The 13,869-nt window shown below is 51.9% G+C and overlaps 5 protein-coding genes across 5 annotated transcripts; all 5 read left to right on the top strand.

Moving 5' to 3' along the window:
- Window positions 1–797: 797 nt before the first annotated feature.
- N7532_010222 (60S ribosomal protein uL13) lies at window positions 798–1,763 on the top strand (the record flags this gene model as incomplete). The annotated part of the gene is made up of 4 exons (XM_056622713.1): window positions 798–818; window positions 937–1,072; window positions 1,255–1,567; window positions 1,625–1,763. 4 exons carry the CDS (start codon window positions 798–800, stop codon window positions 1,761–1,763), a joined length of 609 nt encoding a protein of 202 aa, XP_056470129.1.
- Window positions 1,764–2,779: 1,016 nt separating this feature from the next.
- N7532_010221 (putative AMP-binding domain protein) lies at window positions 2,780–4,727 on the top strand (the record flags this gene model as incomplete). The annotated part of the gene is made up of 5 exons (XM_056622712.1): window positions 2,780–2,914; window positions 2,971–3,166; window positions 3,232–3,678; window positions 3,731–4,360; window positions 4,411–4,727. The coding sequence occupies 5 exons, from the start codon at window positions 2,780–2,782 to the stop codon at window positions 4,725–4,727; spliced, it is 1,725 nt and encodes a 574-aa protein (XP_056470128.1).
- A 1,077-nt stretch (window positions 4,728–5,804) lies between these two features.
- On the top strand, window positions 5,805–7,686 carry N7532_010220 (putative ubiquitin ligase complex F-box protein GRR1; the record flags this gene model as incomplete). Its single annotated transcript, XM_056622711.1, has 3 exons — window positions 5,805–6,536; window positions 6,610–7,239; window positions 7,354–7,686. The coding sequence occupies 3 exons, from the start codon at window positions 5,805–5,807 to the stop codon at window positions 7,684–7,686; spliced, it is 1,695 nt and encodes a 564-aa protein (XP_056470127.1).
- A 686-nt stretch (window positions 7,687–8,372) lies between these two features.
- On the top strand, window positions 8,373–11,363 carry N7532_010219 (M28 family metallopeptidase; the record flags this gene model as incomplete). Its single annotated transcript, XM_056622710.1, has 1 exon — window positions 8,373–11,363. One exon carries the CDS (start codon window positions 8,373–8,375, stop codon window positions 11,361–11,363), a length of 2,991 nt encoding a protein of 996 aa, XP_056470126.1.
- A 354-nt stretch (window positions 11,364–11,717) lies between these two features.
- On the top strand, window positions 11,718–12,553 carry N7532_010218 (uncharacterized protein; the record flags this gene model as incomplete). Its single annotated transcript, XM_056622709.1, has 4 exons — window positions 11,718–11,860; window positions 11,915–11,969; window positions 12,038–12,164; window positions 12,225–12,553. 4 exons carry the CDS (start codon window positions 11,718–11,720, stop codon window positions 12,551–12,553), a joined length of 654 nt encoding a protein of 217 aa, XP_056470125.1.
- Window positions 12,554–13,869: the final 1,316 nt, after the last annotated feature.

Raw genomic sequence — 13,869 nt, 5'->3', positions numbered from 1 at the left:
GTTCTTGATCCGGTGTCTCGGGCTTTTGGTCCAGAGCTGTGGATTCGACAGTTGCGATCAAGGCGGTGCAGAGTTGCTCGTGCGGCTTGGCAGCATTACAGCGAGGGCGAGCAAATGGGCGGTGGTGGAACTCATAGAGCGCGTCCAGTCCTCAAGAACAGTTCACTTTAAGAGTCCTACCTTGGAGGAACGAAAACATCACCCCCAATGGTACAGATTAGTCATCGGACCCAGTCTTTGATCAACTTGATAACGTGAATCCCCAGATCTCAGCCATTCAGTATCTTATAGTGCTGAGCAGTAGCAAAGTCAAACAAGGGTATCATTTAGAAAAAAGGAATGTTATTGACAAAGCCTGGCAAATCTCAGTCCCAAGATATAGACATCTACTCATTCCCCACTGCAAGTGTTGAGCGTGCCGCACGGAATCTTGGAAGCATGATGGCAACTGGGGTTTCTAGAACAATGGAACACCAGCCCTAACGGTCGGCCCTAAGCACGCAGAGGCACTGGCAAGTCAAAAGAGAAGCCCACCTCAAGGCAAGAACCGACCACCGCACATTGTAAGGGCGCTGACATAATCGTCAAGATCTGACGGGGCGGTCAGGACAAAGGCACTATGATTGGCTAGGATTAGGGCTGCGGCCCTCACGGCTAATCCACACACAGTAGGCCTCTCGGGGCTCGCTTAGCCCCTTCGCCTGCGATCCATCCGACTTCGTTGTGTGCGTTGACTTGACTCCAACGACAACAACCGCCGACAACCATCCAACCCTTTAACACGGTGACAGAGCAGGATGTCCACCTTCGAATCAGTGGTGCGTTCTTTCTTTTCCGCTATCTTTTTCAACTCGCCAACCCTCCATCCTTCAAATCTCGGACCTCCCGCCTCAATTCAAGAAATCGCAAATCGCTAACGTTATGGCTTTGGAACAGGTCGTCATCGACGGCAAGGGACACCTCCTGGGTCGCCTGGCCAGCACTGTTGCCAAGCAGCTGCTCAACGGCCAGAAGATCGTCGTTGTGAGATGTGAGGCCCTCAACATCTCCGGCGAGTTCTTCCGCGCGAAGCGTACGTTCTACCTCTACTACACCCCCATCCGATCATTTCTTTATCTCTGGTGTTGGGACACAAGCAAGAAGGAAGCAAGAGGAGGAATACGATCTTGAATCGTCAACGCCATCGAGATACCCGTCAAAATGTGCTCCCACGCAGACTGAATGCAGAATGCTGACTCGACCTTCGACCTACAGTCAAGTACCACGCCTACCTGCGCAAGATGACTCGCTTCAACCCCACCCGTGGTGGTCCCTTCCACTTCCGCGCTCCTTCCCGCATCTTCTACAAGGCTGTCCGCGGCATGATTCCCCACAAGACCGCTCGCGGTGCCGCCGCCATGGAGCGCCTCAAGGTCTTCGAGGGTGTCCCCCCTCCCTACGACAAGAAGAAGCGCGTTGTCGTTCCCCAGGCTCTGCGCGTTCTGCGTCTCCGCCCCGGCCGCAAGTACTGCACTGTCGGCCGTCTCAGCCACGAGGTTGGCTGGAAGTACCAGGACGTTGTCGCCAGGTATGTTTTTGTCCAGACTCTGTTATATCTACATTCAAATACTAATGCATATTGCAGACTCGAGGAGCGTCGGAAGGTTAAGAGCAAGGCTTACTACGAGCGCAAGAAGGCCGCTCGCCGTAACCTTGCCAAGGCGGAGCAGAGTGCGAACGTGGACAGCAAGACCAAGTCCCAGCTTGCTGAGTACGGCTACTAGATACCTGATAAAGTTCGGCCGGTTGTTGTGAAGTGACGGGTCTGGGTTGGGATCGCGGACGGTTTTGTTTCAGCGAATTGAACGGCAAGCCGATCGACCTTTTTCCATGGCCCCTGGTTTTTCTCCCCAATCCTGGCCGCTTCATGAATACCACAACTTTTTGCCGGTTGTGACGGACATGGGATGGCTGGGACGGCGGAGATTCTAGGTGGCTTCGGAATTTTTCAAAAAGCAGAAAAAACGGAGTCGCGGGATGAAAGGTTGTTCAAAATAGCTGGCTGTTTGTCTCGCGCCGTGGCGGTTTAATCCAAAACAATTTTCAAGAGTTCAACATGATCTTATGATGATGCAGTCAATTATTTCTTGACTTGTCTTACAGTATCAGTATGAGGATCTCCCTGCGAGTCCGTATTCGGATCTAGTATCCAATGTAGAGCTTCCTAGTGTTCCACTGATTCTACTATTATGTAGACCAAAAAATGGGAATGCTATTACGTCCTGAGGGTCTGCCCAAATTTTGTCACAATCTAGTCCCACAATCCGTCTGCATCAACACATTCTCCATTTACCGCTACTATTAGAAGCATCATATCCTGGGCCTGTGGATGGCTTCCTGGTGGTTTCCAGACTCCACCCTATCAGCCTCTCAGGCACTTGAGGTATACATGATATCGGCAATGTCACCAACATCGCACCGGATGAAAGTAGTACATCTTCCGCGGTACCAGGTACTTCTGCCGCAGTGTGTCGCCTAGGCTGGCGGCGGTCACCAGTACTAGTTCCCGAATACCCGCCTGTGATCCGCCCGCATAACCTAGGTTCATTACTAACTACGGCGTCTTCCCCGCATTTCTCCAACGCAAACAATCCCCAGGGCATTAGGTTTACAACTGCATATTTCCCCTTTACATCTCGCCAGTCGCCTTCGGTCTCAACACACACTCCTACAAACTACTCAAGTCGTGTAGCCCCGGCCACTTGTACTCAGTGTCGATCCTCGGCTATCCCCGCAGACCATGTCCGGCGTCAAGTCCCGACTGTCAAGTCTGCTCGGGCATTTCTCTGCGCCCGCCCCCTTTGAACACCGATTCAACAATCATACGCTATCGCCGACGTTTTTCTTGCCTCGTGCTGCTGCCATTGAGCCGGAGGTGAGTGTGCCGGCCCCAAATCTGTTGCGTGCTTATCTGACAAGGGGGTTGTTCAGGCTGAAGCGATTTACCATATCACTGCCAACAATAAGATTCTCCGTCGATCGTATAATGAGCTTGCGGATCGGGCTAGGGGCTTGGCTTATTATTTGAGAAAGCATGGGTTCAAGCGTGTCGGCATCTTGTGTCCCAATACCCCGGCATTCTTGGAGTCAATCTTTGGGATTGCCGCTGCAGGGGCGATCAACGTTGGTAAAAGCTCCCATTGGCGTGAAAATCTTTGCCCCAGTCCGTAATGAGCTAATGTGTAATTACAGCTGTGAACTACCGTCTGAAGCAGGAGGATATCGCTTATATCTTTGATCACGGTGATGTGGACGTCATTATTGTGGATCAGGAATTCGAGCCGCTGCTGGAGGCATACCGGTCCCAACATCCTAACATTCATATCATCACTGATACCGATACTGATGCTACTGAGGGTCAACTCACTGGACCTTTTGATGACGCTGTGCTCGAGGGCCTGAAGCATGACCAGGAAACTGGTGCGCTGGGCTGGGAGGCGCTTGAGAGCCAAGCTGCGGATGAAGAGTCCATCATTGCGCTCGCTTATACTAGTGGAACAACTGCTCGGCCCAAGGGAGTCGAATATACTCATCGGGGCTGCTATCTTGCAGCTTTGGGCAATGTCATTGAGTCGGGTCTGAATTACCACCGTGGACGAGCCGGATATCTCTGGACATTGCCTATGTTCCATGCTATGGGTTTGTCATGAATATGTACAGTAGATTTCTTATTCTAACATGACTCTGACAGGATGGACTTTCCCCTGGGCCGTAACCGCAGTCCGCGGCACGCATTACTGTCTCCGCAAGATCGACTACCCCCAGATCTGGAAAATGCTCAAAGAAGAGCATATCACCCACTTTAACGCCGCACCCACTGTCAACACCCTCCTCTGCAACGCCAAGGAAGCCGAGAAACTACCCGAACCCGTCCGTGTCACAGTGGCAGCGAGCCCGCCCACCGCGCACCTATTCGAGCAAATGACGGACCTCAACCTCCACCCCGTCCATGTCTACGGCATGACCGAGACCTACGGACCCATCACCAAGGGATACTACCTCCCGCAGTGGGACCAGATTTCTCTGAAAGAGAAATATCAGAAGATGGCCCGGCAAGGTCATGGCTTCATTACTAGTCTCCCGGTGCGGGTGATCAAGACCGAGGTCGCGGAGGGAACAGTCACGGACGTCGAGAAGAATGGCCTGGAAATCGGCGAGATTGTCTTTGTCGGCAATATCTGTGCTCGGGGTTACTTCAAGGACCCTGATGCGACCCGGAAGCTCTTCGCGGGTGGTGTGCTGCACTCGGGCGACCTGGCAGTCTGGCATCCTGATGGAGCGATTCAGATTCTCGATCGCGCCAAGGATATTATTATCAGCGGTAAGACTTCATCACCCCTCTATGCGAAAATCACTAATGGCCCTCCCCAGGTGGTGAGAATATATCCTCCGTCGCGCTGGAGTCGATGTTAGTCACGCACCCGAACATCCTGGAAGCAGGCGTGGTGTCCGTTCCTGACAGCCACTGGGGTGAGCGGCCCAAGGCGTTCATCACCGTGAAACAGGGCCAGCAGCTCGAGGGCGAAGACGTGATTCAGTGGGCGCGGAATGTGAGCGGGATCAGCAAGTTCATGATCCCACGTGAGGTCGAGGTGGTTGCCGAGTTGCCCAAGACGAGCACGGGCAAGATTCGCAAGAATGTGCTGCGCGATTGGGTTAAAGGGACGGTCCCCAGTACTGGCAACTAGTTTGAAGTACTACCTCCACGAGAGTATGAATCGCGGTGTGCATATAGAGATATTAGTATTCGGTATATGTTGGTTGGTCAACTTTAGTCCATAGTGGGTGGCAATACTAGACTTTTCCCCTCGCATAAAGCCGGATACTCCCGTGGAAGCTCCTGGATAGAATTTGTAAGCGCAACTAGCATAGTTCAGGATACCAGGCATGTTCTCGCGTATATTCTTGGTCATATTCCGACATTAAGTAGTTCTTGGGGGTAGCAGCAGAAATCGAGGACGCGGCGATTCCGCTGGCCGTGGGGCTGCGTGACGAGCAACACGGGACCGCATCAGTCGGGACAAAGAAACCCGGGTGATCGGACTGCGTCAGGTTGATCGACTACTACATAAGAATACTTTGAGTCTAGAGGCATGTATACTCAGCCCTATAACAACTCTTAGTATTCGTCGTACTACTATATACTCATATACTCTGGGTAATTATTGTAGGGTTCGCATCTTATCTCGATAAGAATCCCTTGGCGCCTGCTGCTCCGCGCCTGTGAGACCGGCCCCATTGCCTCATCCTATCCACCCCCTCCATTGCCGCCTTGATCCCTCCACATTCGCCCTGCATTCAGACACCCCTTTGGTTCGGCCAGGGGTCTTGCAGTCTGCAGCGGAGGCTCATCTCGCCTCGTCCTTGCACCCTCCCACAACCCGCCACCGTCATCCCGCCGTGCGGCTTAAGCGCTGTGCTCTTCAGCCCTCCGCCCATCACATCGCCTCGAGACCCGCGAGCCATCCGGTCTCCACGACAGGAAAGTCGGATTCCTCGGCCGCGACTGTCGATATCTACACGCCAGCAGCATCAAGTCTGACTGGATCCGGCCGCCAGCGATCCCACAAAAGCCCGCGTCTCACTCCTCTTTCGATCACGTTCAGCCGCCGGCCTTCACCCTCGTCTACCTCGTCCGCCTGCCTCATCTCCCCTCCTCCGTCGCTCATGCAGACATCACCACAGGAGTGATGAGACCTCGGCCTTGCGAAGACTCGAAACGAAAATCAGATTGGTCAACCTTGGATTCTTCGCCGGCAGCCAAAATGCCTCGCCCTCGACCCTCTGCTCGCCAATCGAGCGAAGTCCCCTCCGAAACCTCCTCGTCCACATCCCCCGAACGCGCCGTCGACGATGACACCGATTTCTTCATGGCTCAGGCCAACGACTCGCAATCCTCCATTGGCGTCGCCAACTTCCGCGAACTCCACGTGCAGGGCGCTCGTTCGGTTCCCGTGCCACCGATCGGCCGCCTCCCTCCCGAAATATTGATCGCGATCTTCTCCAAATTGGCCCTGCCCAAGGATATGCTGGCCTCCATGCAGGTCTGCCGCAGCTGGGCCGCCAACTGCGTCGGGATTCTGTGGCACCGCCCGTCTTGCAATAACTGGGACAACCTCAAGAGTGTGGCGTCGTCTGTGGGCGAGCCCAATAGCCTGTTTGCCTACGCGGATTTGATCAAACGACTGAACCTGTCTGCTTTGACCGAGGCCGTCAGTGACGGTACCGTCGTCCCGTTCACTCAATGCAAGCGCATTGAGCGGTTGACTCTGACCAACTGCTCGAAGCTGACTGATAAGAGCGTTTCCGACTTGGTCGATGGTAACCGCCACCTACAGGCGCTGGATGTTTCCGACTTGCGATATCTGACCGACCACACCCTGAATATGGTTTCCAGGAACTGCCCCCGCTTGCAAGGTCTCAATGTCACCGGATGTACTAAGATTACCGACGATTCGTTGCTGGTTGTGTCGCAGAACTGCCACCAGATCAAAAGAGTATGTGTTCATTCAAAGCGATATCCGTTTCGATTTTGCCTTTTTTTGGGTTTATTACTAACTCGATTTGTAGCTAAAACTATGTGGCGTTGAACAAATCACAGATCGGACGATCATGTCCTTCGCGGAAAACTGCCCGGCCATCGTGGAGGTGGATTTGCACGACTGTAAGCTGGTCACGAGTCAGTCAATAACGGCGTTGATCACCATATCGCGATACCTTCGAGAGCTTCGTCTCGCCCATTGCATCGAAGTCAACGACTCCGCGTTCCTGAATCTTCCGGAGCATATGTCCTTCGACAATCTGCGCATCCTCGATCTCACGGCATGCGAGGACGTGAAGGATGATGCAGTCGAGCGCATCGTGACCGCTGCTCCTCGCCTCCGAAACCTGGTCCTGGCTAAATGCCGCTTCATCACAGATCGCTCAGTCATGGCGATCTGCCGTCTGGGCAAGAACTTGCACTACGTGCACCTGGGCCACTGCTCGAATATCACCGACTCGGCTGTAATCCAGCTCATCAAGTCTTGCAACCGCATTCGATACATCGACTTGGCCTGCTGCAACCGCTTGACCGACACCAGTGTGCAGCAACTGGCTACTTTGCCCAAGCTTCGACGGATTGGCCTGGTTAAGTGCCAGTCTATTACCGATCACAGTATCTTGACTTTGGCACGCACGCCCCGATCTAGCCACCCGATGGTCAGCAATCTGGAGCGCGTTCACCTCAGCTACTGCACTGCCTTGACGATGGAGGTAATTTCTTTCTTTATGCTTACCCTAACCCACTGAATCTGTATTGACATATCACTTTAGGGAATCCGGCCTTTGATAAACAACTGTCCCCGTCTCACCCACCTCAGCTTGACTGGTGTGCAGGCCTTTTTGAACGCAGGCCTGACCGCATTCTGCCGCGAAGCCCCACCCGAATTTACCCAGCAACAACGAGAAGTCTTCTGCGTCTTCAGCGGCGACGGCGTAACCCGATTGCGAGAATACATCAATCAAAAGACACCCCCGCTGCAAGAAGAAGCCACCATGTACGATGACGATGAAGAACTGGACGAAGACGAGGGCCAGATGACCGGTTTGATGCATGCGACGGGCATCAGCGACGACGATTACATCAACGTGCCTGCTCATGACTGATACGATACCCCAATTTCCCGATTCTTCCACATTCTTCTTGTGCTTCTTGTCATAGGCGATAAAGGAGGCCCGCATCTATGTTCTTTTGCATCCCTTGCGTTTTTCGTAAGGCCTTGCCTTGCTTCGGGACCCGCGCCTGGAGTTGGGGTTAAGGTCTGATTCTTGTCATATTTCTACCCATATGAGCGAAGATTACTCCCTACCCTTCGGTGTCTGTGTTTTACTGGGAATTGCATTCGCGTTAGCGATGGTCTTTCTACTGTAGCCATCTGTGGAATTCCAATTACTATTATCTAGTGTTTCATCATTTTTCGGTGAGGCTTTGAGTTGTATACCACCAATTGACAATAATGCCCTGTGTGAGGGTAAGGCAATATTTAACAAGTACACGATGCAGTGTAGTTTAGCCATCCCAACGCATTGGTGATTGGACCTTCAAGAAGTGGAGGGTTACATTTAGATGCCTAGCACGATCCTGGCATGACCAGATAAATATATTACTGTGTTTCGAAAGATGTACCTCAAACAGCTGCGGTAAAGACCGAAATTATTTGATTAAAGCGCACCAATATAAGATGAAAGCTATTTGATTTCAGAATTATGCCGCCTAACGTTCCGATGGTAAAAGCGCGGTCGTCATTGCCAGGTGAGCGCGCAAGGCATTGTGGTTGTACAACATTACCGTAATGACCGTATCTCCGAGCTCTCCCCGCATTCTTGCAGCAACCTCAACTTCTCCCACTCCACCACGCTCAACCCTCGGCAAACCCGCGGCGATGGCTCTCCCCAAGGCCAGGAACCCTCTGGCCTTCACGCCGTGGCCAGTCACAATCATCACGACGCTGGTGTATCTGGCCCTGCTCATCCCCATACTGGTGATCAACACCAACGTCCCGGCCGCGCCGCGAATAAGCCCCAAGGGCCTCAACCTCACCGAGGCATGGCATGACCTGCAGATTCTGACCGGTGGCTTCCACCCGTACAACTCGCGCCGAAATGATAAGGTGCGCGCGTGGTTGCTGGACCGTATCGACGCGATCGTCAAGTCTGCGCCTGCCGCGACGGAATACCGCGTCTTCGACGAGGATAAGCCCGAAATCTTTGTCTTCGACGACCTTACCTCGAATCTCACCTCGCTGGATGGTCGCACGGGTGTCTACTTTGAAGGCACGAATGTTCTTGTTTATATCCGTGGTTGGGAGGATAAGAAAGAGAAGTGGTGGGAGGTTCCTGGGAAAACTCCCGCTGGGAAGGGAGGGGTACTGGTCAATGCGCACTACGACAGTGTATCGACTGGCTATGGCGCGACGGATGATGGCGTCGGTGTCGTGACTTGTCTCCAGCTGCTGAAGTATTTTACCACGCCTGGACATGCGCCGCGTCGCGGACTGGTGGTGCTTTTCAATAATGGCGAGGAGGACTATCTGAATGGCGCCAGGGCGTATAGCCAGCATCCGATGTCGAAATTTGCGCACACCTTCCTCAACTTGGAGGGTGCTGGTGCTGGGGGTCGCGCGACGCTGTTTCGCAGCTCTGATACTGAGGTTACACGGGCGTATGCGAAGTCGGAACACCCGTTCGGCTCGGTGTTGAGTGCCAATGGGTTTGAGAAGGGACTCATTAGTAGCCAGACGGACTATGTTGTTTTTGACGGGATTCTGGGTCTTCGCGGTCTTGATCTTGCTTTCTTTGAGCCGCGGGCTCGCTATCATACTGATCAGGATGATGCGCGGCATACGAGTCTGGACTCGGTCTGGCATATGCTTTCTGCGTCTGTTGCGACGACTCGAGAGCTTGTTTCTGATTTCAGTGACCGGTTTGATGGTCATAATCGTGATGATGGCACCGTTCCTAGTGGTACCGGTACCAAGGCTGTTTGGTTCGACCTTTTTGGAAGCGCCTTCGCTGTTTTCCAGCTGCATACACTCTTCGCGCTGTCGGTTACTATCCTGATCGTGGCGCCTTTGACACTCCTTGTTACCAGCATTGTGCTTTCTCATGCGGACAAGATGTACCTGTTCCGATCCTCGACTTCTTTTGATTTCACGGACGAGAAATTCCCACTGCGAGGCTTGCGAGGTTTCTTTCGGTTCCCGTTCTTGCTTGGCGTGCCTACTGCAGTGACAGTGGGACTTGCCTACCTGGTTACCAAGATCAACCCCTTCATCTCCCACAGCAGCGGCTATGCTGTATGGAGCATGATGGTTTCCGCCTGGGTATTCTTGGCTTGGTTTGTGTCCTGCGTTGCCGACTTTGCCCGTCCTTCGGCCTTCCACCGAGTGTACACCTGGACCTGGCTGTTTGTTCTCACCTGGGCTTTGCTGGTCGTTGCCACTGTTTACGAAAATGAGCAAGGCTTGGCTGGTGGCTACTTCATGTTTTTCTACTTTGCCGGTACCTTCTTGGCGACTTGGATCTCTTATCTGGAACTGTTCACTCTCCCAACCAAAACTGAGTACATCAGCCAATATGCACCGAATTCACGACGGCCTAGCAGCTATGGTAGCAGACTTGGCACCACTTCTGGAGACGAGCGCCAAGATGATGATGTCGAAGAAGAACCAACTGAATCAACGTCGCTACTTCGTACTGGCCAGAGAACCACATTCGCAAACTACGTCAGCGTCTCCAATGAATACCCAGCCCACCAGCAGGACAACGAGGAAGACACAGATCCGAATGTGTATGGAAACGAGCAGACATGGAGTGCATCGATGCCGCGCTGGACCTGGCTTCTCCAGCTGATTCTCACCGTCCCCATCATCCTCACTCTGGTCGCTCCACTTGCACTCATCCTCACCAGTGCCCTCCACCAAACCGGTCAGGACGGCAGCCCCCAGCTGTTCGTGTATCTATCCATCGCCATTCTCACAGCCGTTCTCTTCGCGCCGATTCTCCCCTACATCCACCGATACACCTACCACATTCCCATTTTCCTGTTCCTCGTCCTCCTCGGTACCCTCATTTACAACATCGTCGCCTTCCCATTCTCCGACTCCAACCGCGTGAAAATGTTCTTCCACCAGCGCGTCGACCTGGACCACGGCAATTCCACTGCCTATCTAACCGGCATGCCCCCATTCGTCGAAAGCATCGTCCGCGGCCTCCCCAGCGCAGAAGGCCAGACACAATGCTCCGACTTCGTAAACCGCGTCCAATGCTCTTGGAACGGCCCGGCGCCTCACGTCGCGCCAAACACCAACACTTCGTCAGACTGGGTCACCTTCAACATCTCAAAACCCAAAGCCGAAAGCTACTCCGCCCACTTCGACATCGCGGGCCAAAACACCCGCTCCTGCCGCATCACGATGGACCGCCACTCAATTAAGAATTTCAGTGTCGTCGGCGGCTCAGCTCCCGATAAGCGCTTCATTCATCCGTCGCGGGAAGGGCTGAGCGAAGTGCGGCTGTGGAGTCGGGACTGGGACGCGAAGTGGAGTGTCGACGTCGACTTTTCGGAGAAGGAGTCTTCGACAGACGAAGATGAGGGTCCTGTCTCGAATGTTAAGGGTCGCGTTTCTTGTATTTGGAGCGACGCTAATACCCCCGGTGTTATTCCTGCTCTGGATGAGGTGAGGCAGTATGTTCCTGCCTGGGTTGCTGTGACGAAGTTGAAGGATGGGCTTGTGGAAGGGTACAGGGATTTTGAGATAACGGCGCAGGGTAAGCCTGTTTGAGGATCGAGTTACATAAAGATCAACTTGTCTCTGTATCCTTGGGTTGTTTTATTTATGGTCAGGCGAATTTTACTTTTGTCGATGGTGTTTGTATTTTGTATTTTCTGGGTCAGCTTGTATCGAGTGCCATATCCATATGAATTTTTCGTTTCGGTAACGAAGTTGAACTTCAATCTTGCGATCGTGGCTTGTGCGTGAAATGTATTGAGACAGTTAGAGCATCGCTTGGAATGTGGTGAAGGCTGATCTCAGGTAGGCAGAATCCATGAAATCGAATCATGAGGCTTCAAAACTCTCACGACAGTTTGCATAGACGGAACTTCCCATGAATTATACCCGATTCAACATACCCACATGATCGTCGCCGAAGACGGAATCGCGATGGTTTGCTGGTTCATCTACAACGGTATAAATGGTATTCCTCTTCATCCCTCACTCCCTACCACCATCATCCAACCTCCTATATCACAGCATCGAACCAACCCAACAGAGCTCAGGTCAGTTCAATATGCTTTCTGCATCTCTATATCTAACAAACAATAATCCTACAGTCCAACATGTCCCTCTCCCAGCCATCCACCCCTCAACCGTATTGGACGCTATCCAGTGCCCACGCCTGATACAGGGTCCACGCAGCCTCAACCTGCTCCGCAGTCTAATAGACACAGAAACAGACTAAGGAGACGGAGGCCCCGGAGAAGACAAACGCCTCAAAGAAGACCAACGCCCAGTTTAACGTGCTGGAACTGCCATGTTCCGGGACATACATGGAGAAATTGTCCAAGACCTCTGTACAACTTCGTAAGTTTCGGCGCCATGCCTATCAAACATTTAACTAACGGTGACAATTCCTGGAACCAGCAACACTCCCCCCAAAGTTCAAACGTCAATTTACTCTCGGTCCACAGCTTATTCAATGTCACTCCCAACGAACCTCGAAAAGGGCCCTTGGCATCCAAGACCAAGCCAACCAAAGTCTCGGCTCCCTTTTTGGCCGACTCGTGCGACAGAGTCTTATGGAGGGTCTTTCTCGATATGATACCGAGGAACTCGCAGACGATCTTGACTTTCTGGATACATGCGTGGATCTTGTTACCCATGAACTTGTAGATAGTTGGGTTGGGTGTCTGCGTATAACGGTTTTGATGGCTGTTGGACCGACTTGGGAGGAGGATGCTCGGGATGTCTAGTGATGATGGAGGTAGCAGGTTGCACTGAGGTCAGTGATCTGGCCCTTTGATTTTATTGATGTATCGCATTTTTGTTGGATGTTGTGGATATTGACCATGTTCCATGCCGTTTATTCATATTCAGTGTTTCCTTGGTGATATCGCATTTGGGAAGTCCTCAAAACCACTCATAGGTAGGTCTCCGTCTAGCTATAGGATTCGGCACACCACTTGAAGTTGCCCATTTTGTTGTCGCCCCTGGGACCCGAAACACCAATATAGAATCCAACAGAATATTTTCTGCGTTGCGAAAGAAGCGAAATCAAAACTCTTCAGGCGTGTGTGTCTTGGAAGAGACTAAAAAATCGATTGCAGTCCCTAATGGTTAAGTTGCAGTCTAGGTACTTGGCTAGTTTGGATCCATAAATAGACATAACAAGATGGTGAACGTTGTTGAACAATAACGTAGTAAGTTCTCTCATAAGGCATCACAAACGAACGATGAGCCATTCGCCTCTGCTAACGTCTGAAGACCTTTCAAAAAGCAACAATGCGAGAACGTGAAGATAATTGATGGATAATTGATGGGAAAAAATGCAAAAAAGATAACCTGCCCCCATCCAGGATCGAACTGGAGACCTCAGGATTGCAACTCTGTTGCCAGAGTCGTCATATGACAAGATATGAGACCTGCGTCATAGCCAACTAGACCATAGAGGCTCGGTTAAGATCCGGGCCGAGAAAAATGCTCCAAGTCCCACAAAGCCATTATCAGAAATTTTCGGGTCATGTGACTTGATAAGCCCTTTTGTCTGGACTACCCCATTCCACGGTATGTACATGTCGATCATGATGTGTATAGTGGTCCCTTTTGGAGGCAATAGGATATATCAGTACACAATCTGAATGATGCGACTAACCTCATGCAATTCAAAACCCCCTTGACGTTTCGCTGTTCGGAAAATGGTCGACTTTGCCCGATACAACAGCCCAACACCACAATGTTCGAATTGTAATTAGAGGTTATAGGCTGTTCTAGAGCATTATAATCTCTGATTGTAATTCCAGCAAGTTGGTCTTGTGGGTCATATTGGGGAGGTTCGAACCTTGAATCCATTTGATGTACCATTCTGTATATGAAGAGCTTTCGAACAGCTGGGTGGATGCTTGCTGGTGTGACGTTACAGGTGCCGAGCTAACTTAGACGAAGAAATCGCTTGGGAGTTATGAGAAACAGTAATTCCTACCCATTTATCCCTATTGACTTCTATTAAAAGTTGGCGCTTCTTCTGTCGGCGTTTTATTTCTATTTTACTTCTATTTTGTTTCCCTCTTGC

Source organism: Penicillium argentinense, assembly GCF_028826775.1.
Source record: "Penicillium argentinense strain IBT 30761 chromosome Unknown utg000010l_segment0_segment0, whole genome shotgun sequence".
Taxonomy (NCBI): Eukaryota; Fungi; Ascomycota; class Eurotiomycetes; order Eurotiales; family Aspergillaceae; genus Penicillium; species Penicillium argentinense.
The sequence above is the reverse complement of the archived record's forward strand: the minus strand, read 5'-3'. Positions and strand labels throughout refer to the sequence as shown.